Genomic DNA, 27,127 nt, shown 5'->3' on the forward strand with positions numbered 1-27,127 from the left:
AATCAGGGAATAGATATTTGCTAAATATATAATCAATGAAATATTGGTATCTGTTAAAAATACAGTATCTAAAAATTACTTATAAAAACACAACCCATAAGCAAAAATGGGCAAAATATAAGAAACCACAATTAACAGAAAAGGAACTCCACATGGCAATAAACAGGAAAAGACCCTCAATCTCTAGTAATTACAGAATGCAAATTAAAACACAAGGAGGAGATAAGACTACTGATCTGGCTGTTTTCAAATCTCTTTTTTGCTTTATTTTTACATATAAAAAGATCTGAGGAAAAACAGAAATAATGAGATATCACTTCACACCCATCAGATTGGCAAAAGGACAGCCGTTATAAAGTGCTGACACTGGTATAGACTGCATTGTAAAGCAGTAAGAACTTTTTTTTTTTTAAGATTTTATTTATTTGACAGAAAGAGACAGCGAGAGAGGGAACACAAACAGGGGGAGTAGGAGAGGGAGAAGCAGCCTCCCCATCGAACAGGGAGCCCGAACAGGGAGCCCGAACAGGGAGCCCGAACAGGGAGCCCGAACAGGGAGCCCAAACAGGGAGCCCGTTGCGGGGCTTGATCCCAGGACCCTGGGATCATGACCTGAGCTGAAGGCAGGTGCTTAACGACTGAGCCACCCAGGCGCCCCAGTAAGAACTCTCTTAACTGCACCGGTAAAACTCCTTTGGAGAACAATTTGGCAGTTAATAGTAAAGCTGAAAATGTGCAACCCAGAAATAGCACTCCCAGTTTTGAACCCTAAAGAAACTTGCACATGTGCTAAAAATGACATGTATATAAGAATCATGAAAGCAACATTGCAAAAGAAGAAAAAAACAACACCCAAAGATCTATCATCACAAGAAATAAATTCCTTACAATAGAATGTTACACCCAATACAAATATTCTAGAGCTATACATATCAACTCTGATGATTCTCACAAACAAAACATTAAGTAAAAAAGCTGGAACCAGAATAGTACCATTTATGACTGTAAAAATATATTTTAAAAAGTACTATATATTGTTTAGGTATACATGCACCTGTAGTAAAAGTATAAAGACATGAATCTAACTCTAAACTCTAAAAATAAGAGACATCTAACTCTAAACTCTAAAAATAAAAGAATAGGGAGAAAGGTATAGAAGGGTTCCAAATGTATTTATAATGTTTTATATTTTAAGGGGGTTTGTAGATCCATGAGTGTGGTGTTATTCTTTACACTTTCATCATGAAATTTTTTTTAAGATTTTTTAAAATTATTTATTTATTTGACAGAGAGAGAGACAGCCAGAGAGGGAATACAAGCAGGGAGAGTGGGAGAGGGAGAAGCAGCAGCCTTCCCGTGGAGCAGGGAGCCCAATGCGGGGCTCAATTCCAGGACCCTGGGATCATGACCTGAGCCGAAGGCAGAGGCTTAATGACTGAATCATCCAGGCGCCCCCATCATGAAATATTTTTAAGGCAATATTAAGAAAAGTTTTTTTTACTTAATTAGAAACTTTGTTCAGAATATTATTGTCATGTTTGAAATTTGATCTATAAACAATAATCTTAAATTTTTGTTATAAAATGAATTCATGCAAATTTCAAAAATCTACAAAGATTTCATAATTTTATTCTATAGATTAATTTTGCATTCTGAAGTATATAAGGATACAGGCCATATCTTTGAATATTTTATTGTGGGCATTTTATATAATATAGCCTGGGTAGTTATATGTCATTGTATGAGAATACAAATTGGAATCCATCTTCTACTAAATTCATTTTTCTTCAGAAGCACTGATTCCATGTCCAGAATATGATGCAAATTGAGGTGTTTGGTTGGTGAAATTCCAGATACATGAAAATAATGCTCAATTTTAAACTAAACTTTAAAAATACAGTACGTTTTACAAAACTGGGATGTTTATCACTTAAATAGCTATACTTTCTGGATGATTGAAAAAAATGGGTTACTTTAAACTTATGGACCACATATGGATCTCTTACATAAAGCAATATTTTATTAATTAATTAATTTAATTAATAGTATGTTCCCCTTATTTAATAGCCCTAATGTATTCCAGGTGAAACAGTGAAGTAAATAGTATTCACCTTATCTGTGAACAAAACAATAAAATAATGATTGGTGATAGCAAACATTTATTGACCTGTGTACCAGGCACCATGCAGAATATTCTATACATGATTATCTTATGTAATCTTCACAATATCCCTTGGAAGTAGGTACCATTATTAACCTAACTGTATAAGAAACAGAGGTAACGTAGCGTCCTGGTGCTTACCACAGGCTGTGTTCTTACATGGACCGTACAGAAAGAGAAAGCAGAGTAAATCTACCAAATACACCTCAGCCCAGGCCCTTTGCCTGGTCTGTACTGTGAATGGGGGTACATGGGGAAAAAAAGGAAACTGATGTACCCTGCCCAAGATTGCCTAATCAGGGGGCAGTGGAGCCAAAATCTGAACCCAGGCAGTCTGGACTCAAAAACACTGCCTTATGTTGCCTCTTTGTGGATTACAGTTGTAGTAACATAAAATTTCAAAGCCTACTCCACTTTCAAGTATTTTGCACCCTTGTCCTATGTACATACTCAAGGTTTTTCCACAATGTGTTCTGTTTTGAGGGTTTAGAAAATATGATCACCATGGGTACTATGAAAAAAGGAGCCAGAAGACCTGGTCTCATTCCCAACTACCACTACCTTAAGCAGTTTGGGACAAATCTCTGGGCCTTAGTGTCTTCACATGAGAACATCAGATGATATTTCTTGAGAGGAAAAAAAAATCCTTTAAAAGATGCCAACAGTAAAAACTCAGTACTAGGGAGAGGAAAAGATTTAAAAGTAGAAGTGAATGAGCATTGTATACTTAATTAATTTTGATGTTTTATATCTTTTTATAAAAAGAATTAAGTCTATAAACTTAGAAAATACCTAAGTGCCTTTAAAAATGTCTCTGAAGTAGCTTATCGCATAGTTTTATATAAGAAAATTAAAAAGTCAAAATAATTTTTCCTAAATTACCATGTACATAATATTCCTTTTTTTCTTTTATTTTTAGAAAGTTGGGCATAAAACAATGCCTAAACCTACTTTTGACATGGTATTAGAACTGAGCTACTGATGAGAGTTTGATTTAGAGAGAAATCATGGTTCGACTAACCTTGGATCTAATTGCCAAAAATAGCAATCTTAAACCCCGAAAAGAAGAAACCACTTCACAATACCTGAAGAAAATAACTCATATAAATTTTTCAGACAAAAATATAGATGAAATTGTAAGAATTCTGAAATTATTTCCTATTTTTACATAATTAACAATGTAAAGTTTGAAAATAGGTGTCAAAAATACATTCTTATTAACTATATTTTGATCATACTTATTTAACTGTACTTTGATTAGTATATTGTGTTTTCATTTTAATTTCCTGCTTTTGATGTTACAATTATTAAAACTAAGTCTCTATAAAATATACCATCATGATTGTTAAATATATGTGCTAAATATATATGTCCCCCTGAAATATTCTATAGTGCAGCAAACTAGATTTGAAAGTGTATGTTGGAAAATAATTTCAAAGATAATACTTTTGTATAATTCCAGGTCTTTGGAATATGAGGTTTTTTTTAACAAGATAGCAAGATTTAACTATGCAAATACCTTATTTCAAAACTTCAACAGTGAAATCTTTTTCACTCATAATTTAACTGGTTATATAAATGGAAGTTATACTATAATTTATATCAGACAAGATTATGTTTGTTTGGCTATACTCTGACACTATATTTTCTCTGTGTTAAGCTAATTCTTGGCTTTAATTCGGGAAACTTTAAAAGGAGCAATAACCCCTTTAGGCCATTTGGATTAGTGTCCATTGTCTACAATAAAATGCTAATGGGAGAAATTTCCTCAGAAATATAAGGTACATGAGGGCAGGGATGATGTCTGTTTTGTTCACATCACTCTAAATCCCCCCATCCAACACAGCACCTAACCCATATTAAGTGCTTAATAAATGTTTATCAAAATGAATGAAAAAAATACCAAAGCCCCAGGCACAACTGTCAATTATTTTTTTTTTGCAAAGACCCTACCAAGTTCCTATTCTGTATTTCTTTCCAGTTTCTTTTTCTTTTAATTATATTTTATTTTATTTGTGAGAGAGAAAGAGAGAGCACACAAGCAGGGGGAGCGGTAGGCAGAGGGAGAAGCAGGCTCCCTGCTGAGCAAGGAGCCTTATATGTGGGACTTGATTCCAGGACTCTGGGATCGTTACCTGAGCCAAAGGCAGATGCTTAACCAACTGAGCCACCCAGCATCCCTTCTTTCCAGTTTCTTAGTGATTCTTCTCCCCATGAATCCAATTGCCCAGAAAACTCTCTACCTCATCATATCATTACAGATTTGCCCTCTGCAGAGAGCCTCCATTTAATGTTCTTTTGTCCCCTCACATTCAGTGCTCCTTTGGTTTAGATGATCTTTTTTAGGAGGAAAGCAAACTAGTTAAAGTACAGTTAACCCTAGAACAATACAGGAGTTAGGGACACCAACACCCCACCACTCCCCAACATCTTACCACCCAACACAACTGAATATCCTTGTACAACTTTTGATTCCTAAAAAACTTAACTACCAATGGTCTATTGTTGACCAGAACTCTTGATAACATAAAGTCAATTAACACATATTCTGTATGTTATATGTATTATATACTGTATTCTTACAATAAAGTAAGCTAGAGAAAAGAAAATGTTATTAAGAAAATCATAAGGAAGATAAAATACATTACAGTATTATACAGTATTTACAGAAAAAGAATCCATGTATAAGTGGACCCATGCAGTTCAAATCCATGTTGTTCAAGGGCCAAGTATAATTCAGTTGGGGACCTGGGTGGCTAGGTGGCTCAGTTGGTTAAGTGTCTCACTCTTGGATTTCGGCTCAGGTCATCATCTCAGGGTCATGAGATCAGGCCCCACATCAGGCTCTGCACTGGGCATGGAGCCTGCTTGGGATTCTCTCTTCCCTTCCCTTTGTCCTTCCCCCCACCCATGCTCTCTCTCAAAAAAAAAAAAAAAATTCACACTAAGAACACCTTGTAAACTTAAAATTCCCAAGATGTGGTTATGTTTTTTAAAATCTTGTTAAAAAAAGCTGAGTTTTTTTTAAGATTTTATTTTTTTTAAATAATCTCTATGCCCAATGTGGGGCTCAAACTTAAACCCCAAGACCAAAAAGTTTCAGGCTCCACCAACTGAGCCAGCCAGGTACCCCAACCTGAGGTGCTTTTGAGCATAACTTTACTTTACCTCTTGCCTACTTACTCTAGCTGACTCTACCACCACATAAGAAATGGCAAACTTTAAAAAATACCTTTAATTATTTTCTTATCTCAAAAGTAACTGGTGTGAGAAAACACATTGTGCTTAGTTCATTGGTGGCTGCCTTGTTTGTTTGTTTAATCCACTTTGTTGAACATTATAATTTAAGTATAATTTGCTTTTGTAGATTATAGTTGACAACAGACTTGAGGAATGAATGTTCCTAACAGTTACTTATCAATAAAAATTTCTCAATCAGAAAAAAAAACAACTGGTGTGCATTTCTATGAAATACATATAAAAAGAAACTGGCATAATCCCATCATGCAGAGAAAACCGCTATTAACATGTAGGTGATATCCTTCCAATCTTTTTTCTAGGCATGTATTCATATAATTTTACAATAGTGGGTCATATTGAATGTACTGTTTTCATTTTGAGATCTACAAAATATTACTAAAGAAACTAACAGATATCTAATGGTTAAACAGTATTCCCTTCAATAGCATTATCATAGTTTATTAATCTATTGCTCTTGAATAGCTATATGACTTCCCATTTTCAGTATCATAAACAAGTTTACTTCTAATCCTACAGAAAGATTAAGACCTGATTTATAGGGGCACCTGGGTGGCTCAGTTGGTTAAGTGTCTGCCTCAGGGTCAGGTCATGATCTCAGGTCATGATCTCAGGGTCCTGGGACTGAGCCCCGCTTTGGGCTCCCCGCTCAGCAGGGCATCTGCTTCTGCCTCTCCCTCCACCCCTACTCCCCCACTGCGCTCATGCTCTCTCTCTCTTGCTCTCACTCTCTCTCTCAAATAAATAAAATCTTAAAAAAAAAAAACCCTGATTTATAATGTTGAAGCGATAACTTGTTAAATGCTTCAACTTCCAGAGGAACCTAACTGCTTCCAAGGAAAACTGCTTATTGATATAATTACAGGATACTAAAACCTAGAACTAATTTTACAATCATTCGAGACTCATTTTGACTGTGCTAAGAACAGAGAAATACTGTTCTTTAATATTAAACTTAGGGGAAATTGCAGAATGATTAAGTGAAAAACCTTCTCAAAAACAAACTTCTAAATTTTCAGGAGATATTAAGTATGACCTGTTTTTGTTTTCCTTTTAGGAAGACCTCTCTCCTTGCAAAAATCTTAGTGTTTTATATTTGTATGATAACCGTATTAGTCAAATGACTAACTTCAATTATGCTACAAATCTGACCCATTTATATCTACAAAACAACTGTATTTCATGTATAGAGAACCTCAGGTCATTAAAGAAACTGGAAAAACTGTAAGTGCTTTTATTTTTAAATAATGTAATTCTTTGTCATCATTACAGTAATATTTTTGCATATGGGCCTTTCCATTATCTGCAGTTTTGTGGAACAGACCTCAATTTTTATTCTCCTGTAGTATTATTAGTACAAAAAAAAACTGTTATACATGTAATACTTGGCAATTTGTTTCATTAAGCCTGATAATACATTTCTTTTGCAGGTGGGTGAGTTGTCTTAACCACTTATAAGGATACCTAAAGCATCCTTAAAGACTCAACTGGTAAAAAAAGTTTCCATGGAAACCAGATGAGCTCTCCTTTCAGAATCACACATTTCAAAGGGGCAGGGTCATAGAGTTGATACTGTTGATTTGATTGTAAAAAGGCATTTACTGCCTATAATGATTTTAACTCAACAGTGAAGACTGGTGTATTCAACTTTCCCAGACTGGAAGAATTACTAGCGCTTCCCAAAAAGTGGGCTAAGAACCTCAGAATGGGAAGAGAGTGGGGTAGAAAATGCTGATTGAAAATGCAGATTGCGGGGTTCTGACCTAGATAGCCAAATGAGAATCTCTGGTGTTAGGGCCAAAAATCTTCCATTTTTAAACCTATTACCCAGAGGGTGCCTGGGTGGCTCAGTCGGTTCAGCATCTGCCTTCAGCTCAGGTCATCATCTCAGGGACCTGGGACGGAGCCCTGTATTGGTCTCCCTGCTCAGCAGGGAGTCTTGTCTCTCCCTCTCCCTCCACCCTCCTCATGCTCTCTTTCACTCTCTCTCTCAAATAAATTAATAAATTCTTAAAAAAAAAACCTACCCAGATGATTCTTCACCCTAACATATAAAAAGAATACTGGTAGATCATTTAATAAGGACTATTCCAATTCTCTCACTTTAAAAAAAATAAACTTATTTCTTAGACTAAATTAAGTGTAAGAATCATATAAATAAACCTTTCATTGATTCATTACAAAGAAGATTCTGCATATTTCTACATATGTAATTTTCACTCAGCTCAGTGATTGTTAGGTTTTTATCATGTTTACAGACCATGATATTCTCAGAATGTCTATTTAAAATTGTTTTATATTTTGCAGGTATCTGGGAGGCAATCACATTGCTGTCATAGAAGGTTTAGAAGGATTAGAAGGACTAAGAGAGCTTCATGTTGAGAGTCAGAGGCTTCCGCTTGGAGAAAAGCTTCTGTTTGATCCAAGAACTCTTCATTCTCTGGCAGTAAGGCCACATTTGAGTATTCTGACAAAGAATACAGTTATTAACAGTTATAATGGAACAGGAAGGTAGCAAAGGTATATTTGGACATTATGTATACTCTATATGTTTATATGGCCAGTTGAGAATTTTTAAATTTAAACTCAATTAGCCAGCATATAGTACATTAGTCTCAGATGTGGTATTCAATAATTTATCAGTTGCGTATAACACCCAGTGCCCATCACCCAATTACCCCACACCCCCACCCTTCTTCCCTCCAGCAACCCTCAGTTTGTTTCCTATAGTTAACAGTCTCTCATGGTTTTTCTCCTTCTCTGATGACTTCCCATTCAGCTTTCCCTCCCTTCCCCTATGATCCTCTACACTGTTTCTTATATTCCACATGAGTGAGACCATATAATTGTCTTTCGCTCATTGACTTATTTTGCTCAGCATAATGCCCTCCAGTTCCATCCATGTCAATATAAATGGTAAATATTTGCCCTTTCCAATGGCTGAGTAATATTCCATTGTATATATATATCACATCTTTATCCATTCATCTGTCAATGGACATCTGGGCTCTTTCCACAGTTTGGCTATTGTGGACATTGCCCCTATGAACATTGGGGTCAGTACATTTGTATCTTTGGGATAAATCCCTAGTAGTGCAATCACTGGGCCATAGGGTAGCTCTATTTTTAACTTCTAAGTAAACTCCATACTGTTTTTCCAGAGTGGCTGCACTAGCTTGCATTCCCACCAACAGTGTAAGAGGGTTCCCCTTTCTCTGCATCCTCATCAATATTTGTTGTTTCCTGAGTGGCTAATTTTAGCCATTCTGACTGGTGTGAGGTGATATCCCAATGTAGTTTGGATTTGTATTTCCCTAATGCCGAGTGATATGGAGCATTTTTTTCATGTGTCTGTTGGCCATTTGTATGTCTTCTTTGGAGATATGTCTGTTCATGTCTTCTGTCCATTTCTTGATTGGATTATTTGTTCTTTGGGTGTTGAATTTGAAAAGTTCTTTATAGATCTTGGGATACTAGCCCTTTATCTGATATGTCATTTGCAAATATCTTCTCTCATTCTGTAGGTTGCCTTTTAGTTTTGTTGACTATTTCCATTGCTGTGCAAAAGCCTTTTATCTTGATGAAGTCCCAATAGTTTATTTTTGCTTTTGTTTCCCTTGCCTTTGAGACGTGTCTAGCAAGAAGTTGCTGCAGCCAAAGTCACAGAGGTTGCTGTCTGTGTTCTCTTCTAGGATCTTGATGGATTCCTGTTTCACATTTAGGTTTTTCATCCATTTTGAGTCTATTTTTATGTATGGTGTAAGAAAATTGTCCAGTTTCATTCTTCTACATATGGCTGTCCAAGTTTCCCAGCACCATTTATTGAAGTGACTGTCCTTTTTCCATTGGATATTCTTTCCTTGCTTTGTTGAAGATTAGTTGACCATAGAGTTGAGGGTCCATTTCTAGGTTCTCTATTCTGTTCCATTGATCTATGTGTCTGTTTTTGTGCCAGTACCCATTACCATCTTGATGATTCAGCTTTGTAGTATAGCTTGAAGTCCAGGATTGTGATGCCACCAGTTTGGTTTTCTTTTCCATAATTCCTCTGGCTATTCGGGGTCTTTTCTGGTTCCAAACAGTTGAGAATTTATTTGAGGATTAAACTAACTTTTCTCATATAATTTCTCAGAGACTCAGCAGCTATAAAGTGGGAATAATAATGCCTGCCTCTACGGTACTAAAAGGATCAAAAGAAGGATGTGGAATGGTTATGTAAATTATTAGGTTCTAATCCAGATGTCAATTCATTCATAATTTCAGCCTTGGTTATTATTATGATTCAAAATTTATAGTATTAGGAAAAAGCCTAAGGAAAGAGTCATGCACAATTATTTGGCAAATTTTAAACAACCTAGAGAATCATGATGATGATAATTGTTTTCTTGATGGATTCTGATTTGATTGTAGGTTGCACTACATCAGCTCTTCCTCATCAGAAGCAAGTAGATCTGGAAGCACTAGATTTGATGCTCCCACTGTGACTTGACACCCAGTTACATTGTGAAGGTGTCACAATTAGTTGAGAAGCCAGAGGGTTCAGTGGAGGCTTTTGCTAATTCTCAAAATGGGATTTATTAGGATACGCTACCTTCAATTCTGGGGCAAGAGACATAAAGGGAACAGGTTGTGTGTTTATAGATTTCATTGGCTTTATTTTACAGTGCTCAGAAACAGAGGGCAATAGAAGGTTTGTGAACCAAAGTTATAAAAATTGAAAAACAGTCCTTTAAATTGGAAAAGAAAGAAGTGATCTGATTTCTATCCTACCCTCTCCCTATCCTCCCCATAGAATCAAATGTGTCTCAGCTCACCTCAACTGACCCAAATAAATTGATCCCTCTGTGGGGATGGCCAGTTTTATTACAAACGCCAGTACAAACATCTTTGCTTGCTCAATTTTTGCATAGATTCAATTAGATTCCAAAATTCTAAATATAAGGCATAATTTTTTAAGTTGTATTTAAATTCTTAAAAAGTATCAAGAAGTATTTTTTCTAAAGGTTGGTTATGGATGCCTTGGTGGGTCGACTCAATCTTGGTAGAGATTATTAGGCCATAGATTTTAAGATGGCTTTGGTTTAGTGTTGCTCTATTGTGTATTTATGTCCTCACTAACAGCTGATGTTGATACTGCTTGTTAATTAGCTAATCATTATTTTAAGTGCCTTCTGAACATATGGATTGTCAAGAGAAAACTTAGAGAAAATAGAGAGAGATAAAGATAAAAATTAAACTAGATAGGGTGTCTGGGTGGCTCAGATGGTTAAGCGTCTGCCTTTGGCTCAGGTCATGATCCCAGGGTCCTGGGATCGAGTCCCACATCGGGCTCCCTGCTCAGCGGGGAGCCTGCTTCTCCCTCTGCCTCTCTCTCTATCTCTTATGAATAAATAAATAAAAAGTCTTAAAAAAATTAAACCAGACAATCTTTTAGTCATTTTTCCTATTTAGGAAAACAGACAAAAACTATTTCTTCCTATGTAAGTATAAATCTTAGTGATAGTTAACACAAAATGATAATTTCCTTAAACTGAAATAAGCATTTTTCTATACTGTGTTATCATTTGTTTATGGGGCATCTTTTCTCTTTCTTTGCTTCTTGATTCCTGGCTTCTTTTTTCTATAAATTTCTTTTATATTCTAGAAGAGGAAAATCAGACTTATGAAGGAAATTTAGACAAAAATAATAAGTCATATCACAATTACTAAAGTCCTTAAAGTTGTGTCTGAAAAAAATATAGCATAAAAACAAAATCTCCATGGCTTTTAATTTTCTTGCCTAAAGAGCAAAATAGCCTGAACTGATAAATCTTAAATTTTTCACAGATTAAGATTTCTGGTTCCTATATATAGCATTTAATTAGACTATTTACTAATGCTAATTTATTTTTCTTACAGAAATCCCTCTCTATATTGAATATCAGCAATAACAATATTGATGACATAAAAGACCTAGAAACACTGGAGAATCTTAATCAGCTCATAGCAGTTGACAACCAACTTCTGCATGTAAAGGTAGTGTAAAGAAAAATTATTTTTAAAGTACTTACACAAAATTGTGATTAAAAAGTACTTATTTTTCTAAATACATATAAAATTTATTACTTTAAAAACTATTCTGGATTAACTCTAAAACTAGCATATGAGTCTCTACTTCTTACTATATTTATTTGCATAACTCTGCCCTTTTACCTGGTTTTCTCTTCCATACCCCAATACCTCCACCCCTCACCAACAGAAAGAGGTTTTTCTGAGAGGGAAATATGTGCTTTTCCTCTCTGTATTATTTTTCCATCAAATGTTTCCCTCTAGAGACTAGATTTCTTACAACTTAATTCTGATCTCCCAATGAATGAATTTCTAGTAACTGTGATTAGACCTGAGCTCTCTCCTGGCTGCTCCTCCTTGGGCAAGTATCTGGATCTTGAACTTACTCTAATTTGCACTAGCTATATTCATGGCATGTTATGTCATATCATACTGTATTCATTCAATTATTTATTCATTCAAATATGTACTGAGTACCAACATGTCTGTCAGACAGTGTACTATTCTGTGTAGATCAGGGGAAGGAAGGGTACAGTCCTGGGGCTCAGAAAACCTACAGTCAGCAAGTAACAGGACTACAATGTGATTCTGTTTCCATAAGTATTGTGGTGGCACTAACTCAGTCTGTGGCTAGAGAAGGCATGCTGGAAACAGTCATCTGTAAGCTGAGCCACTGCCATGACCTCACAGTTTCTGGTATGGCAACGGGGGTAGGCTGTGGTATAATTTCTTTACCTGGAGACACAGGAGCAACGAAGAGCTTCTTTTCCCCATAAACAGAGCTCTTGTTTTCAAAACTACTTCCTATCCACTGACCTTAAAAAGCTTCCCCTGACTTGTTTCCAAATTCAGATCTAGTACCTAGTTAGTCCCATAACTACTATAAGCAGTAGACAATTACAAAACTATTACATGTATTAAACTACAAAAGAAGTCCCCAAAATACCCAAAATGCCACTGAACAATCAGGATGGATGTTTAAAATAAAAAGACCAATAAGGAAGCATGACTCGATTAATTGTTGCAACTTACAACATGAAGGATATAAGAAGTTCATGGGATAAATTCTGCATTCAAAAATATTTTAAGTTTTAGACTGCTCTTCTAGATTTTTTCCCCACTGGGCATTTTGTATTCATGAGAATTATTTAATTTTCCTATGATTTTGCAGTATTTGTATGAATAATATGATTTTGTGATAGATCGACAGCCTTATATGAAATACACTATACATGCATATGATCCTAATCAAAGTGACAAAGCCTGGTGTCTAAGTTTTTGTTAAGTAGAGAAGACTTGTGCTGTGTATTACATTCCCAATTCACCACATGGAAAATGGGAACAGAGTGGCCAAGCACAGAAGCTCACTTTTCCTGGGGAGAGAAAAGTGGAGAATTCCAGTCTCCCAAATTGGCATCAATCTTAAGTGCAGTATAAGTATTTTTCCAAAATGTTTTTGTAAGCCAGGTTCTACACACAATGCCTGGTAATGAGTGGTGAATATATTTTAAATGATCTGATTAGTTGTTAATTATAACTACCAAGATTCATTTCAGTTATTGTCATTCTTAAAGCCTTATTTTATTATGCTTTTTTAAAAGAGTTTATTTATTTATTGAAAGAGAGCAGGAGCACAGGTGAGAGGGAGGAGAGGCACAGGAAAGGGGAGAGAGAGAAGCTCAAGAAGATGCAGCACTGAGCTGGAGCCCAATGTGGAGCTCGATCTCACAACCCTGAGATCATGACCTGAGCCAAAATCAAGGGTTGGATGCTTAACCAACTGAGCCACCCAGAAGCCCCTCTATTATGCTTTTAACTCTGAACAGAAAATCAAAGTTTGATAACAGGACAAAAATGCTAGCCTCCAAATGATCCCAAAGGAAGTTTTTCTGAATGACATTAAGACCAAGCTACTTCACCCACAGTGATTCTTAGGCTATGTTAATGTTGCATAATCAGGATAAATGTGTAACCAAAATAAATACTTTTATTATTATTGATTATTCAGCCGAATAATAAATGTCTAAATAAACAAACCCTTATTTTTTAAGACTGAACTCAATGTTACCTCCTCTGTGTAGTTTTTCCTGAACCCATCCCAATCAAGTTAATCTACTAAAAATATTTATGATATTATATGTGCCAGGCACTGCTCTAGGCCTTCAGAAAAAGTTCTAGGCACTGAGGATACCATGATCAAGACAGACAGGGTCTCTACCCTCAAAGAGCTTACATTAAAACGAGACAGGGGAGGGAACAGTCAGAAAATAAATAAGCAGAGATTATGAAAAAGGCTATGAAGAAATTAAATAGGATGACATAATAGAAAAGGGGCCAGTAGATATTTTAAATCAGATTATCAAAAAAGGCCTCTGAGGGAATGACATTTATGCTGAGATCTGAAGAATGATAAAGAACAAATCTGTGCAAAGAGCTAAGAAAAGAACATGCCAAGCATAGGGAACAGCAGATTTAAAGATTCTAAGTATCCTAGGAACAAAAAAGAGACCAATTTACTGTGATAGGGACCCCACTGCCTAGCTCGGTCTCTAACACATTGTAAGTACTCAATAAATAACTGTTGAATGAGGGGCGCCTGGGTGGCTCAGTTGGTTGAGCGTCTGCCTTGGGCTCAGGCCCTGATCCCAGGGTCCTGGGATCGAGCCCTGCATCAGGCTCCCTGCTCAGGAGGGAGCCTGCTTCTCCCCTTGCTCATGCTCTCTCACTTGCTCACTCTGTCTCTCAAACAAATAAATAAAATCTTTAAAAAAAATAAAAATAAAGAAAAAGAATGGGTTGCAAGAATAACAGCAAAGAGATCAGTTGGGAGACTACTGCAAAGGTTAAGAAAAGATGGTTGCTTGGAGATGAAAAGGAGTGGATGGATTGGAGGTATGTTTTTTTTATTGAACCTATGGGACTTACTGAGTAGGATGCACAAGAATAAAGGAAAAAGAGAAGAATCAAGGATGAATCCTTGTTTTTTGTGTGAGGATCTGGGGAGACCATGGTAGCCTTTAGAAGTTGGGAAATACAAGGGAAGGAATAAAGAATTCCTTCTATTGAAATGCCTATTGGACACTGAAATTGACAGGAGAAGATAGGAAAGTTTTAGAATCAACAGTATTAACAGGATATTTAAAGCTGTGACTCTGGGTGAAAGACAGTAGGGATAGAGACTAGATAAGGCCAGAAACACTCCAATATTTAGAGATCATTTAGATGAGAAGGCACTGGGAGATGTCAACGATGAGAAGACAAGAAAAAGAAGCTTCAAGAAAGAGGGAATGGCTCCTTGCATTTGATGCTGTTGAGAGGCTGACATGAGGGCAGATAACACATGGACAGAAATCCACTGGATTTGGCAATAGTGAGATTATATCTGATCAAGTATCATTTTTTTGCATATTTCAGAAATGGAGTGCTTTAACAGGGCTTTGCACTTTTTTCTAACCAAAGCCACATGAACCTCTTAGGAGTTTCTTTCCATGTTATGGCTTGAAAAACTTCAGGTTTTTCATGAAATACTTCTCCATACCTGAAACTTCAATATATAACAGGACAAAAATGCTAGACTCCAAATAAGATGAGATGAATGAAGAAAAAATTAAAAAGATTACCTAGATAGAATACCTTAAAAAATAAAGTTACTGGGGACAGGTTTAATTTGTGAATAAGTTGAACCAGAGAGACTGTGGTTCAAAAATCACAGCAAAATTTAAAAGAGGATAGAAGAAATTAAATATTCAATACAAACCTTAAATGATAAAACTTTATAAGTGTCCAAGAAACAACAAAAGAGAAAAAATGGAAAATAAGCAAGTAAAAAAGAAATGTAGAGAATTAATTCAGGAGATCCAACATATGACAAATAAGAGTACAAGAATCAGAAAATAGGAAAAAAGGGAAAATTATATTTAAAAATAATATAATGGGCCATGATGTATTAACCAAAACAAGAATCATCACACGCGCACACGCGTACACACACACACCAGAAAGCCAGATAAAATATGTGAAACAACTTTTTCAGACACGACTAGAGGTGCACAGGACTGTGGACCCTAAGAGAAAGAAAACAAACAAGGTAAGATCTCTAATTATTCCAGCTTTCTGCCTGAAGGCACTTTCCAGACCACAATGCAGGGAGGGGAATAGCAAACAAGTGCCATGAAAATGTCAATCACAACTGGAGAAAAGTCACTCAAGAAAAAACATCTGGAAATGACAATGGAGGATGGAATTAGAAGACAGGACTATTAAAAAGCTATTATAAATATGGTCTAGAATTTAAAGACAGCATGAACACAAACAGAAAAGAAAGGGAAGATGCAAAGAAAAAAGTAACTTTTGGAACTGAAAAATGGATCTAAAATGAAAAATTAACTGGATGGGATTCAAAGTAGATTAATCATTAAAGAGGGCACTTGTTGTGATGAGCACTGGGTGTTGTATGTAAGCGATGAATCACTGAATTCTACTCCAGAAACCAATATTGCACTGTATGTTCACTAACTAAAATTTAAATTAAAAAAGTAGATAAGATATTACAGAAGAAATTATCAGTTAACTTAAAGCCATAGCATTAGAATTACTAAAAATTAGAGGTACAGAAAGTAAAAACACTAAAAAATGAACAGAGCCTCAGTGGCTTGTGGAATATAACAAGCATTCAAACATGTATGTAAATGGAGTCCTAGGAGGAGTAGGGGCAATGCTGGGGACTAAATGTTTGTGTCCCTTTAAAATTCATAAATTGGGGGCACCTGGGTGGCTCAGTTGGTTAAGCGACTGCCTTCAGCTCAGGTCATGATCCTGGAGTCCCAGGATCGAGTCCCACGTCGGGCTCCCTGCTCAGTGGGGGTGTGCTTCTCCCTCTGACCCTCTTCCCTTTCATGCTGTCTCTCATTCTCTCTCTCTCAATTAAATAAATAAAATCTTTAAAAAAAATAAAATAAAATTCATAAATTGAAACCTGATCCCCAGGGTGATGGTATTTGAAGGTAAGGCCTCTGGGAAATAATTAGGTCTTGAGTGAGGCTGGAGATCTCATGAATGGGATTAGAGTCTTTTTAAAGAAGAGAAGGGATCACGGCTTTCTCTCTTAGCTATGTGAGGATACAATGAGAATGCAGGCATCTACAAACCAGGGAGAATGCTCTCACAAGATCATAGTATCTGCCAGCACTTTGATCTTGGACTTACCAGTTTCCAGAATCATGAGAAATCAAGCTTGTTGCTTAAGCCATCTAGTCAATAGCATTCTGTTATAGCAGCCCAAACAAAGAAGAAAGCAGAAAATAGCTTTGAAAAAGTAGTGGCTTCAAAGTATCCAGAATAGTCAAAACCTTCCTGAAAAAAAACAAAAACAAAAACAAAAACCCCACACTGAAGGATTCACACTTTCCTATTTTAAAACTTACTACAAATGTGTATTAACTAAAGCAGTGTGGCATTGTCATAAGTATGAGACTGGAATCCAGAAATAAACCTTCACATTTATGTTAACTGATTTTTGACAAGGACACCAAGACAACCCAATGAGCAAAGAATAGTTTTTTTTTTAAAGATTTTATTTATTTATTTGAGAGAGAGAATGAGATAGAGAGAGAGCATGGGGGGGGAGGGTCAGAGGGAGCAGACTCCCTGCTGAGCAGGGAGCCCGATGTGGGACTCGATCCTGGGACTCCAGGATCATGACCTGAGCCGAAGGCAGTTGCTTAACCAACTGAGCCACCCAGGCACCCTTTTTTTTTTTTAAAGATTTTATTTATTTAAGAATAGTTTTTTCAATAAATGGTGCTGAGATATTTGGATAGCTGCATATAAAAGAATTAAGTTGGATCTCTTCTATAACATAAGCAAAAATCTATTCAAAATTGGTCAAAGATTTAAATATGAGTTAAAACTACAAAACTCTTCGAGGAAAACATAGGGATAAATCTTTATGACTTTCTATTAGACAAAAACTTCTTAAATACAACACCAAAAGCATAAGCAAAAAATAAATAAATAAATAAATTAGACATCAGCAAAATTAAAAATTTTTATACTTCAAAGAATATCATTAAGAAAATGAAAAAGACAAGCCAACAGACTGGGGGAAAATATTTGCAAATCCTATAACTGATATTAGACTTGGTGTCCAGAATATATTAAAAAAAAACTCTCATGACTCAATAAGAAAAAGACAAACAATCCAATTTATAAATGGGAAGAGAACTTGAATAGATATTCTACAAAGAAGATATAGAAGTGGATAATATGCACATGAAAAGATACTCAACATCAATAGTCATTAGGGAAATGTAAATCAAAACCACAATTATACACCACTTCATACCTGATAAGATAGCTATAATTAAAAAGATAGATAATAACAAGTGTTGGCAATAATGTGGAGAAATGGGGCGCCTGGGTATCTCACTCAGTTAACTGTCTGACTCTTGGTTTCAGCTCAGGTAGTGATCTCAGGGTCCTGGGATCAAGCCCCATGTTGGGCTCTGCACTCAGCACGGAGTCTGTTTCCAATTCTACCCCCAACTCCCACCCCTCTCCCCACTTCTGTGCTTACATGCACATGCGCTCTCTCACACTCTCTCAAATAAATAAAATCTTTAAAGATTATCAATTTTTTATTTTTATTTTTTTAAGATTATCAATTTTTTAAAACAAAAATAACCACAGATCATGGGTTAATAATATGTAAAAGTAAAATGTAGAATAACAATAGCAAAAATGACAGGGAGGTAGGAAATGGCAGTATACTAAGGTTACATATGAAGTGATGTCATTATTTGAACAAAATGTGCGTATTTAAGGATGATTGTTCTAAACCCTAAAGCAACCACTAAAATAACAAGGATATTTATAACTAGTAAGTCAGTCAGAGAGAGAAAATGAGATGCAAAAATACGGGGGAGCAGGAAAGGAGGAAAAGGGAACAGATAAGACAGATAGCAAGATGGTACTTTAAACTCAGTTTTATTGGTAATTATATTAAATGTAAATAGTCTAAACATTCCAATCAAAAGGCGGAGATGGTAAGACTGGATTTTGAAAATCCAATCACATGCTCTCTGCAAGAAACACACTTTAAATATAAATATATATACAGGTAAGAAGTAAAATTACAGGGAAATATATACACAAATAATAAGATTAGAAAGCTGGAGTGGCTATATTAAGCTAGAACAGATTTCAGGATAAGAAATATTACCAGAGATAGATCAGGAAATTTTATAATGATTAAGAAGTGCCAATTCATTAAGAAAACATTACACTCCTCAATATATATGTACCTAATAACAGAGCTTCAAAATGCAGAAAGCAAAAATTGGCAGAAGGGAAACAGACAAATACATAATTAAAACAGATTTCAACACTCTCTCTAAGTAGCCAGTAAATCAGTAAGGATATAAAAGATCGGTACAACACAGCCAACTGAATTAATCTAATTGACTCTCAGAACATTCCACCTAAGAACAGAAGTTGGAATAGTCACCAAAATAATCCATATGCTGAGCCATAAAGCAAGCTTCAAAAACTTTAAGGAACTGAAATTTTGCAGAGTACGTTATTTAACCACAATGGAATTAAATTAGGAATAAAGGAAAGAAATCTTTAAAATCTCCAAATGTTTGGAGATTTAAAAACACACTTTTAGGGGCACCTGGGTGGCTCAGTTGGTTAGGCGACTGCCTTCAGCTCAGGTCATAATTCCAGGGTCCTGGGATCGAGCCCCACATCAGACTCCCTGCTCGGCAGGAAGCCTGCTTCTCCCTCTCCCACTCCCCCTGTTTGTGTTCCCTCTCTCACTGTCTCTCTCTGTCAAATAAATAAAACCTTTAAAAAAATAAAAACATACTTTTATTATTTTAAGATTTTATTTATTTATTAGAGAGAGAAAGAGAAAGCAGAGGGAGGAGCAAAGGGAGAGGGACAAGCAAACTCTGTGCTGAGCACAGAGCTCAACATGGAGCTCAGTCTCAGGACCCTAAGATCATGAGCTGAGCTGAAACCAAGAGTTGTACACTTAACCAACTGAGCCACACAGGCACCCCTAAAAACACACTTTTAAATAACCTCTGGGACAAAGAAAAAAATCACAAGGAAAATTAGAAAATATTTGAACTGAGTGAAAGTGAAAACAAAAATTTGAAAATTTGTGGGATGCAGTAGCATATTGCTTAGAGGGAAATTTATAGCTTTGAACGCCTCTATTACAAAAGAGGGAAAATGATCTAACTTCCACCTCAAGAAGCAAGAAAAGTAAATGCAAATTCAATTCAAAAGAAGGAAATAACAGCAGAAATCAATGATAAAGAAATATAGACTGACTACAGAAAAATCCATGAAACCAAAAGCTGACTCTGAAAATATAAATAAAAGTAATCAATTCTAGGTGGGCTGATAAGAAAACAAAGAGAGAAGACACTACCAATATCAGAGATGAAAAATATGTTGCTGTAGTTAAAAGAATAATAAAGGAATGCTGTAAAGAACTTTATGCCAATAAAGTTGACAGCTTAGGTAAAACGTAAATTCCTTGAAATACACGAATTAGAAGAAATAGAAATTCGATATAGCTCTGTATCTATTAAATACTTATAAATAAAAACATTTCCACAAAGAAAACTCCAAACCCAGATGGCTTCGTTGATACACTCTATCACACACTGAAGAACCAAATTATACCAATCCTACACAAACTCCTTTAGAAAACAGATAAGCAGGAAAAACTTCTCAACTCATGTTATCAGGCCAACATTATCCTACTATCCCCAACTTTACAAGAAAAGAAAATACAATGAATGAAATAAATGAAAACACTATCCCTCATGAACACAGAAACACAAGTCCCTACCAAAATATTAGCAAAACCCAGCAATATATAAAAAAGATAAGCCAGGGCGCCTGGGTGGCTCAGTTGGTTAAGCGACTGCCTTTGGCTCAGGTCATGATCCTGGAGTACCAGGATCAAGTCCCGCATCGGGATCCTGCTCAGCAGGGAGTCTGCTTCTCCCTCTGACCCTCCCCCCTCTCATGTGCTCTCTCTCTCTCTCTCAAAATAATAAATAAAATCTTAAAAAAAAAATAAAAATAAAAATAAAAAATAAAAAAGATAAGCCATAATGACCAAGTGAGATTTATTCTAAGAATGAGATTGGTTCAACATTCAAAAATCAATGTAATTTGGGATGCCTGGGTGGCTCAGACAGTTAAGTGTCTGCCTTCTGCTCAGATCATGACCCCAGAGTCCTGGGATCGAGTCCCACAACGGGCTGCTTGCTCAGTGGGGAGCCCGCTTATCCCTCTGCCCCTCTCCATGCTCATGCTCTCTCCCTCTCTGACAAATAAATAAAATCTTTTTTAAAAAGTCAATGTAATTCACCAAACAAAATAAAAGAGAAATATGATCATCTCAACAGAGACACAAATGCATTTTTAAAAATTCAACACCCATTTTGATTTTTAAGACATTCTCAGCAAACAAATTGAAGGGAACTTAACCTGATAATTGGCATTCATGTAAAATCTATAAATAACATCATAACTTATGATGAAAGACTAAATGCTTTCCTCCTTGAGACTGAGAATAAAGCAAGGATGTTTAATCTACTTTATAGTAGAAGTCCTGGCCAAGCAATAAGTCAAGAAATGAAACAACATTCAGTTTGGAAAGGAAAAAAGAAAAGTATCTTTACCAGCAGACTACATGATTTGATAAATATAAAATCATAAAAAATCTACAAAAAGCTATTAGAACTTATAGAATAAATTTAGCTATGCTATAGGAAACAAGTTCAATATGCAAAAATCAGTTTTCACACACTAGCAATAAACAAGTGGAAAATGATTTTTTTTTAAAGATGCCATCCACCATTCATGTGAAAAAACATGAGATACATAAGGATAAACTTAAAATATGTGCAAGGGCTGTGCAATAAAGACATTTCTCCAAAGAAGACATCCAAATGGCCAACAGGCACATGAAAAAGTGCTCAACATCGCTCGGCATCAGGGAAATCCAAATCAAAACCTCAATGAGATACCACCTCACACCCGTCAGAATGGCTAAAATTAACAAGTCAGGGAACGACAGATGTTGGCGGGGATGTGGAGAAAAGGGAACCCTCCTACACTGTTGGTGGGAATGCAAGCTGGTGCAACCCCTCTGGAAAACAGTATGGAGGTTCCTCAAACAGTTGAAATTAGAGCTACCGTTCGATCCAGCAATTGCACTACTGGGTATTTACCACAAAGATACAAATGTAGGGACCCGAAGGGGTACGTGTACCCCAATGTTTATAGCAGCAATGTCCACAATAGCCAAACTGTGGAAAGAGCCAAGATGCCCATCGACAGATGAATGGATAAAGAAGATGTGGTATATATACACAATGGAATATTATGCAGCCATCAAAAGGAATGAGATCTTGCCATTTGCAACGACGTGGATGGAACTGGAGGGTGTTATGCTGAGTGAAATAAGTCAGTCAGAGAAAGACATGTATCACATGACCTCACTGATATGAGGAATTCTTAATCTCAGGAAACAAACTGAGTGTTACTGGAGTGGTTGGGGGTGGGAGGGAGGGGGTGGCTGGGTGATAGACATTGGGGAGGGTATGTGCTACGGTGAGCGCTGTGAATTGTGCAAGACTGTTGAATCACAGATCTGTACTTCTGAAACAAATAACGCAACATATTTTAAGAAAAAAAAAGAAGAAGATAACAGGAGAGGAAGAAAAGGGGAGTATGTCAGAGGGGGAGACGAACCATGAGAGATGATGGACTCTGAAAAACAAACTGAGGGTTCTAGAGGGGAGGGGGTAGGGGGATGGGTTAGCCTGGTGATGGGTATTGAGGAGGGCACGTTCTGCATGGAGCACTGGGTTTTATGAACAAACAATGAATCATGGAACACTGCACCAAAAAACTAATGATGTAATATATGGTGATTAACATAACAATAAAAAATTTAAAAAAGAAAAAAAAAACTACAAAATACCATTGGGATAAATTAACGAACAACTAAATAAATGGAGAGAAATACCATTTTCATGGATTGTAAGATTATATTTTTTTTCTTTTTAAAGATTTCATTTATTTATTTTAGAAAGAGAGAGAGACAGCAAGAAAGAGAACACAAGTAGGGGGAGTGGGAGAGGGAGAAGCAGGCTTCCTGCTAAGGAGGGAGACCAATGCGGGGCTTGATCCCAGGAGCCCGAGATCATGACCTGAGCTGAAGGCAGACACCCAACGACTGAGCCACCCAGGTGCCCCTGGAAGACTATATTCTTAAGGTGCTAACTCTTTATAAATTAATCTATATATTCAACATAATCCCAATCATAATCCTTGCAGAATTTTTTAAGGAAATTGACCAGTTGATTCTAAAATTTATGTGATAATGCAAAGGACCTAAAATACTGAAACAATATTAGCAGAAAGAATGATGTTGAAGAACTCTACCTGATTTCACGACTTTATTGTTACAATAATCAAGACACTGCATTAGTGACATAGGATGGACACAGATATCAAGATTTATAAAGAAATCACATATGTTCAACTGATTTTCTTACACGGGTTCCAAGATAATTCAATGAGGATAAAGTTTTCAACAAATGCTGGTGGAACCACTGGATATCAAAATAGAAAAAGTGAACCTTCACCCTTCATATCATATACAAAATTCACTCAAAGTGGATCATATCCAAATTTAACTGCTAAGATATAAAACCGCTAGATTAAAAACATAGATTAAAGAGTTCTTTAAAGAACTCAAACACAAAGAACACAAAAAGCAAGACCCATAAAAAACTGTTAAACGGGACTTTATCAAAATTTATTTTTTTTTAAAACCTCTGTTCTTTGAAAGATAATGAAATGGTAAACCACAGGTGGAGAGAAAATATTAGCTATCATATATGTAACGAACAGTTGTTATCCAGAATATATAAAGAACTTTTGAAACTCTATAGTAAGAAGACAAGCAACACATTTAAAATGGGCTAAAGATTACAAAAAACTTTATAAAGTAACATATGCTAATGTAAATGAATACAAGAAAAGTACTCAAATCATCATTCAGCAGGGAAAAGCAAATTAAAACCAAAATGTGATTCCACTACAATGGCTAAAATTAAAGACACTGACAATACCAATTTTTTTAGTTTTCATTTAAATTTTTTTTATAGATTTATTTTATTTTATTTTATTTTTATTTGACACAGAGAGAGAGTACAAGCAGGGGGAGCGACAGGCAGAGGCAGAGGGAGAGGGAGAAGCAGGCTTCCCGCCGAGCAGGGAGCCAGATGCGGGGCTCGATCCCAGGACGCTGGGATCATGACCTGAGCCGAAGGCAGACGCTTAACCGTCTGAGCCACCCAGGCGCCCCTCATTTAAATTTTAATTAACATGCCATACAATATTGGTTTCAGGAGTAGATTCAGTGATTCATCACTTACAACATCCAGTGCCCTCTTTAATACCCATCACTCATCTAGCCCATCCCCTACCCAGCTCATTCCATCAGCCCTCATTAAGAGTCTCTTACAGGGTGATGGGCATTAAGGAGGGAATTTTATGTTATCAGCACTGGCTATTATATGCAACTGACGAATCACTAAATTCTACCTCTGAAAGTAAAAAAAGAAAAAGAAGAAGAAAAAAGTCTCATGGTTTGTTTCCCTCTCTCATTTTTTTTCCCCTTCCCATATGTTCCTCTGCTTTATTTCTTAAATTTCATGTGAGTAAAATCATACGGTATTTGTCTTTCTCTGACTGACTTATTTTGCTTAGCATAATACACTCTGGCTCCATACATGTCATTGCAAATGGCAAGATTTTATTCTTTTTTTATGGCTGAGTCATATTCCATTGTATATATATACCACATCTTCTTTATCCATTAATACGAATTTTTTATTCAATTAATTAACACATAATGTATTATTAGTTTCAGAGGTAGAAGTGATTCATCAGTCTTATATAATACCCAGTGCTCATTATATCACATGCCCTTCTTAATGTCCATCACCCAGTTACCCCATTCTCCCACCCCTCCTCCAGCAATTCTCAGTTTGTTTCCTAAGATTGAGTCTCTTATGTTTTATTTCCCTCTCTGATTTCATCTTTTTTTAGGCCCTATGATCCTGTTTTGTTTCTTAAATTCCACATATGAGGAGATATGATAATTGCCTTTCTCTGATTGACTTATTTTGTTTAGCGTAATACCCTCCTGTTCCATCCATGTCGTTGCAAATGGCAAGATTTCAATTTTTTGATGGCTGAGTAGTATTCCAGTGTGTGTGTGTGTGTGTGTGTGTGTGTGTGTGTGTGTGTGTGTGTACCACATCTTTATTCATTCATCTGTTGATGGACATCTGAGCTCTTTCCATAGTTTGGCTATTGCAGATATTGCAGCTATAAACACTGGGAAGCAGGTGCCCCTTTGGATCACTACATTTGTATCTTTGGGGTAAATCCCTAGCAGTGAAATCATTGGGTCATAGAGGGTACGTCTATTTTTAACTTCTTGAGGAAACTCCATACTGTTTTCCAGAGTAGCTATACCAGCTTGCATTCCCACCAACAGTGTAGGAGGGTTCCCCTTTCTCTGCATCCTCGCCAACATCTGTCATTTCCTGAGTGGCTAATTTTAGCCATTCTGACTGGTGTGAGTTGGTATCCCAGTGTGGTTTGGATTTGTATTTCCCTAATGCTGAGTGATGTGGAGCATTTTTTTCATGTGTCTGTTGGCCATTTGTATGTCTTCTTTGGAGATATGTCTGTTCATGTCTTCTGCCTATTTCTTGATTGGATTACTTGTTCTTTGGGTGTTGAGTTTGATTAAGTTCTTTACTGATTTTTGGATACTAGTCCTTTATCTGATAAGATATTTGCAAATATCTTCTCCCATTCTGTCGGTTGTCTTTTGGTTTTGTCGACTGTTTCCTTTGCTGTGCAAAAGCTTCTTATCTTGATGAAGTCCCAATAGTTCACTTTTGCCTTTGTTTCCCTTGCCTTTGAGATGTGTCTAGCAAAAAGTTCCTGCAGCTCAAGTCACGGAGGTTGCTGCCTGTGTGTTCTCCTCTAGAATCTTGATAGATTCCTATCTCACGTTTAGGTCTTTCATCCATTTTGAGTCTATTTTTGTGTATGGTATAAGAAAATTGCCCAGTTTCATTCTTCTATATTTGGCTGTCCAATTTTCCCAACACCATTTGTGGAAGGGACTTTTTCCACTGGATATTCTTTCCTGCTTTGTCCAAGATTAGTTGACCATAGAATTTAAGATCCATTTCTGGGTTCTCTATTCTGTTCCATTGACCTGTGTGTCTGTGTTTGTGCCAGTACCATGCCGTCTTGATGAATCAGCTTTCTAATAGAGCTTGAAGTCCAAGACTGTGATGCCATGAGCTTTGATTTTCTTTCTCAACACTCCTTTGGCTATTCGGGGTCTTTTCTGGTTCCATACCGATTTTAGGATTCTTTGTTCCATTTCTGTGGAAAAAAAAGTTGATGGTATTTTGATAGGGATTGCACTGAAAATATAGATTGCTCTAGATAGCATAGACATTTTAACAATATTTGTTCTTCCTATCCATGAGCATGAAACATTTTTCCATTTTTTTGTGTCTGCCTCAGTTTCTTTCATGAGTGTTCTATAGTTTTCTGAGTACAGATCCTTTGCCTCTTTGGTTAGGTTTATTCCTAGGTATCTTATGGGTTTTGGTAAAATTGTTAATGTGATCAACTCCTTAGTTTCTCTTTCTTCTGTCTCATTGTTAGTGTATAGAAATGCAACTGATTTCTGTGTAGTGATTTTACATCCTGCAACTATGCTGAATTCCTGTATGAGTTCTAACAATTTTGGTGTGGAGTCTTCTGGGTTTTCCACATAGAGTATCATGTCATCTGTGAAGAGTGGGAATTTGACTTCTTTACCAATTTGGATGCCTTTTATTTGTTTTTGTTGTCTGATTGCTGAGGCTAGGACTTCTAGTACTATGTTGAACAACAGTGGTGAGAATGAATATCCCTGCCATGTTTCTGACCTTAGGGGAAAAGCTGTCAACTTTCCCCCATTGAGAATGATATTCGCTGTGGGATCTTGATATATGGCTTTTATGATATTGAGGTATGTTCCCTCTATCTGTACACTCTGAAGAGTTTTATCAAGAAATGATACTGTACTTTGTCAAATGCTTTTTCTGCATCTACTGAGAGTATCATATGTTTCTTGTCCTTTCTTTTATTAATATAGTGTATCACATTGATTTGCAAAGGCTGAACCACACTTGCAGCCCAGGAATAAATCCCACTTGGTCGTGGTGAATACCCTTTTAATGTACTGTTGGATCCTATTGGCTAGGATTTTGTTGAGAATTTTGGAATCCATGTTCACCAGGGATATTGGTTTGTAATTCTCCTCTTTGGTGGGGTCTTTGGTTTGGGAATCAAGGTAATGTTGGCCTCATATAATGAGTTTGGAAGTTTTTCTTCCATTTCCATTTTTTGAAACAGCTTCAGAAGAATAGATATTAATTGTTCTTTAAATGTTTGATAGAATTCCCCTGGGATGCCATCTGGCCCTGGACTCTTGTTTGCTGGGAGATTTTTGATTAGTGCTTTAATTTCCTTTCTGAT

At 36.3% G+C, this 27,127-nt stretch overlaps 1 protein-coding gene and 1 non-coding gene across 2 annotated transcripts in view; both read left to right on the forward strand.

The window, feature by feature from the left end:
• The first annotated feature begins 2,285 nt into the window (after positions 1-2,285).
• On the forward strand, positions 2,286-2,415 carry LOC114216959 (small nucleolar RNA SNORA51). Its single transcript, XR_003610886.1, has one exon. It is a non-coding gene; the product is annotated as a small nucleolar RNA SNORA51 (small nucleolar RNA).
• A 753-nt stretch (positions 2,416-3,168) lies between these two features.
• PPP1R42 (protein phosphatase 1 regulatory subunit 42) overlaps positions 3,169-27,127 on the forward strand; it is a 59,094-nt gene continuing 35,135 nt past the window's right edge. Inside the window, 4 exon segments of the mRNA XM_088022807.1 lie at positions 3,169-3,297; positions 6,477-6,643; positions 7,727-7,865; positions 11,318-11,434. Coding sequence (XP_087878933.1) covers positions 3,169-3,297; positions 6,477-6,643; positions 7,727-7,865; positions 11,318-11,434 — 552 coding nt within the window.

This window comes from Eumetopias jubatus, unplaced genomic scaffold, assembly GCF_037043125.1.
Source record: "Eumetopias jubatus isolate StellerSeaLion01/CBP00866 unplaced genomic scaffold, mEumJub1_p1.0 scaffold_4, whole genome shotgun sequence".
Lineage (NCBI taxonomy): Eukaryota > Metazoa > Chordata > Mammalia > Carnivora > Otariidae > Eumetopias > Eumetopias jubatus.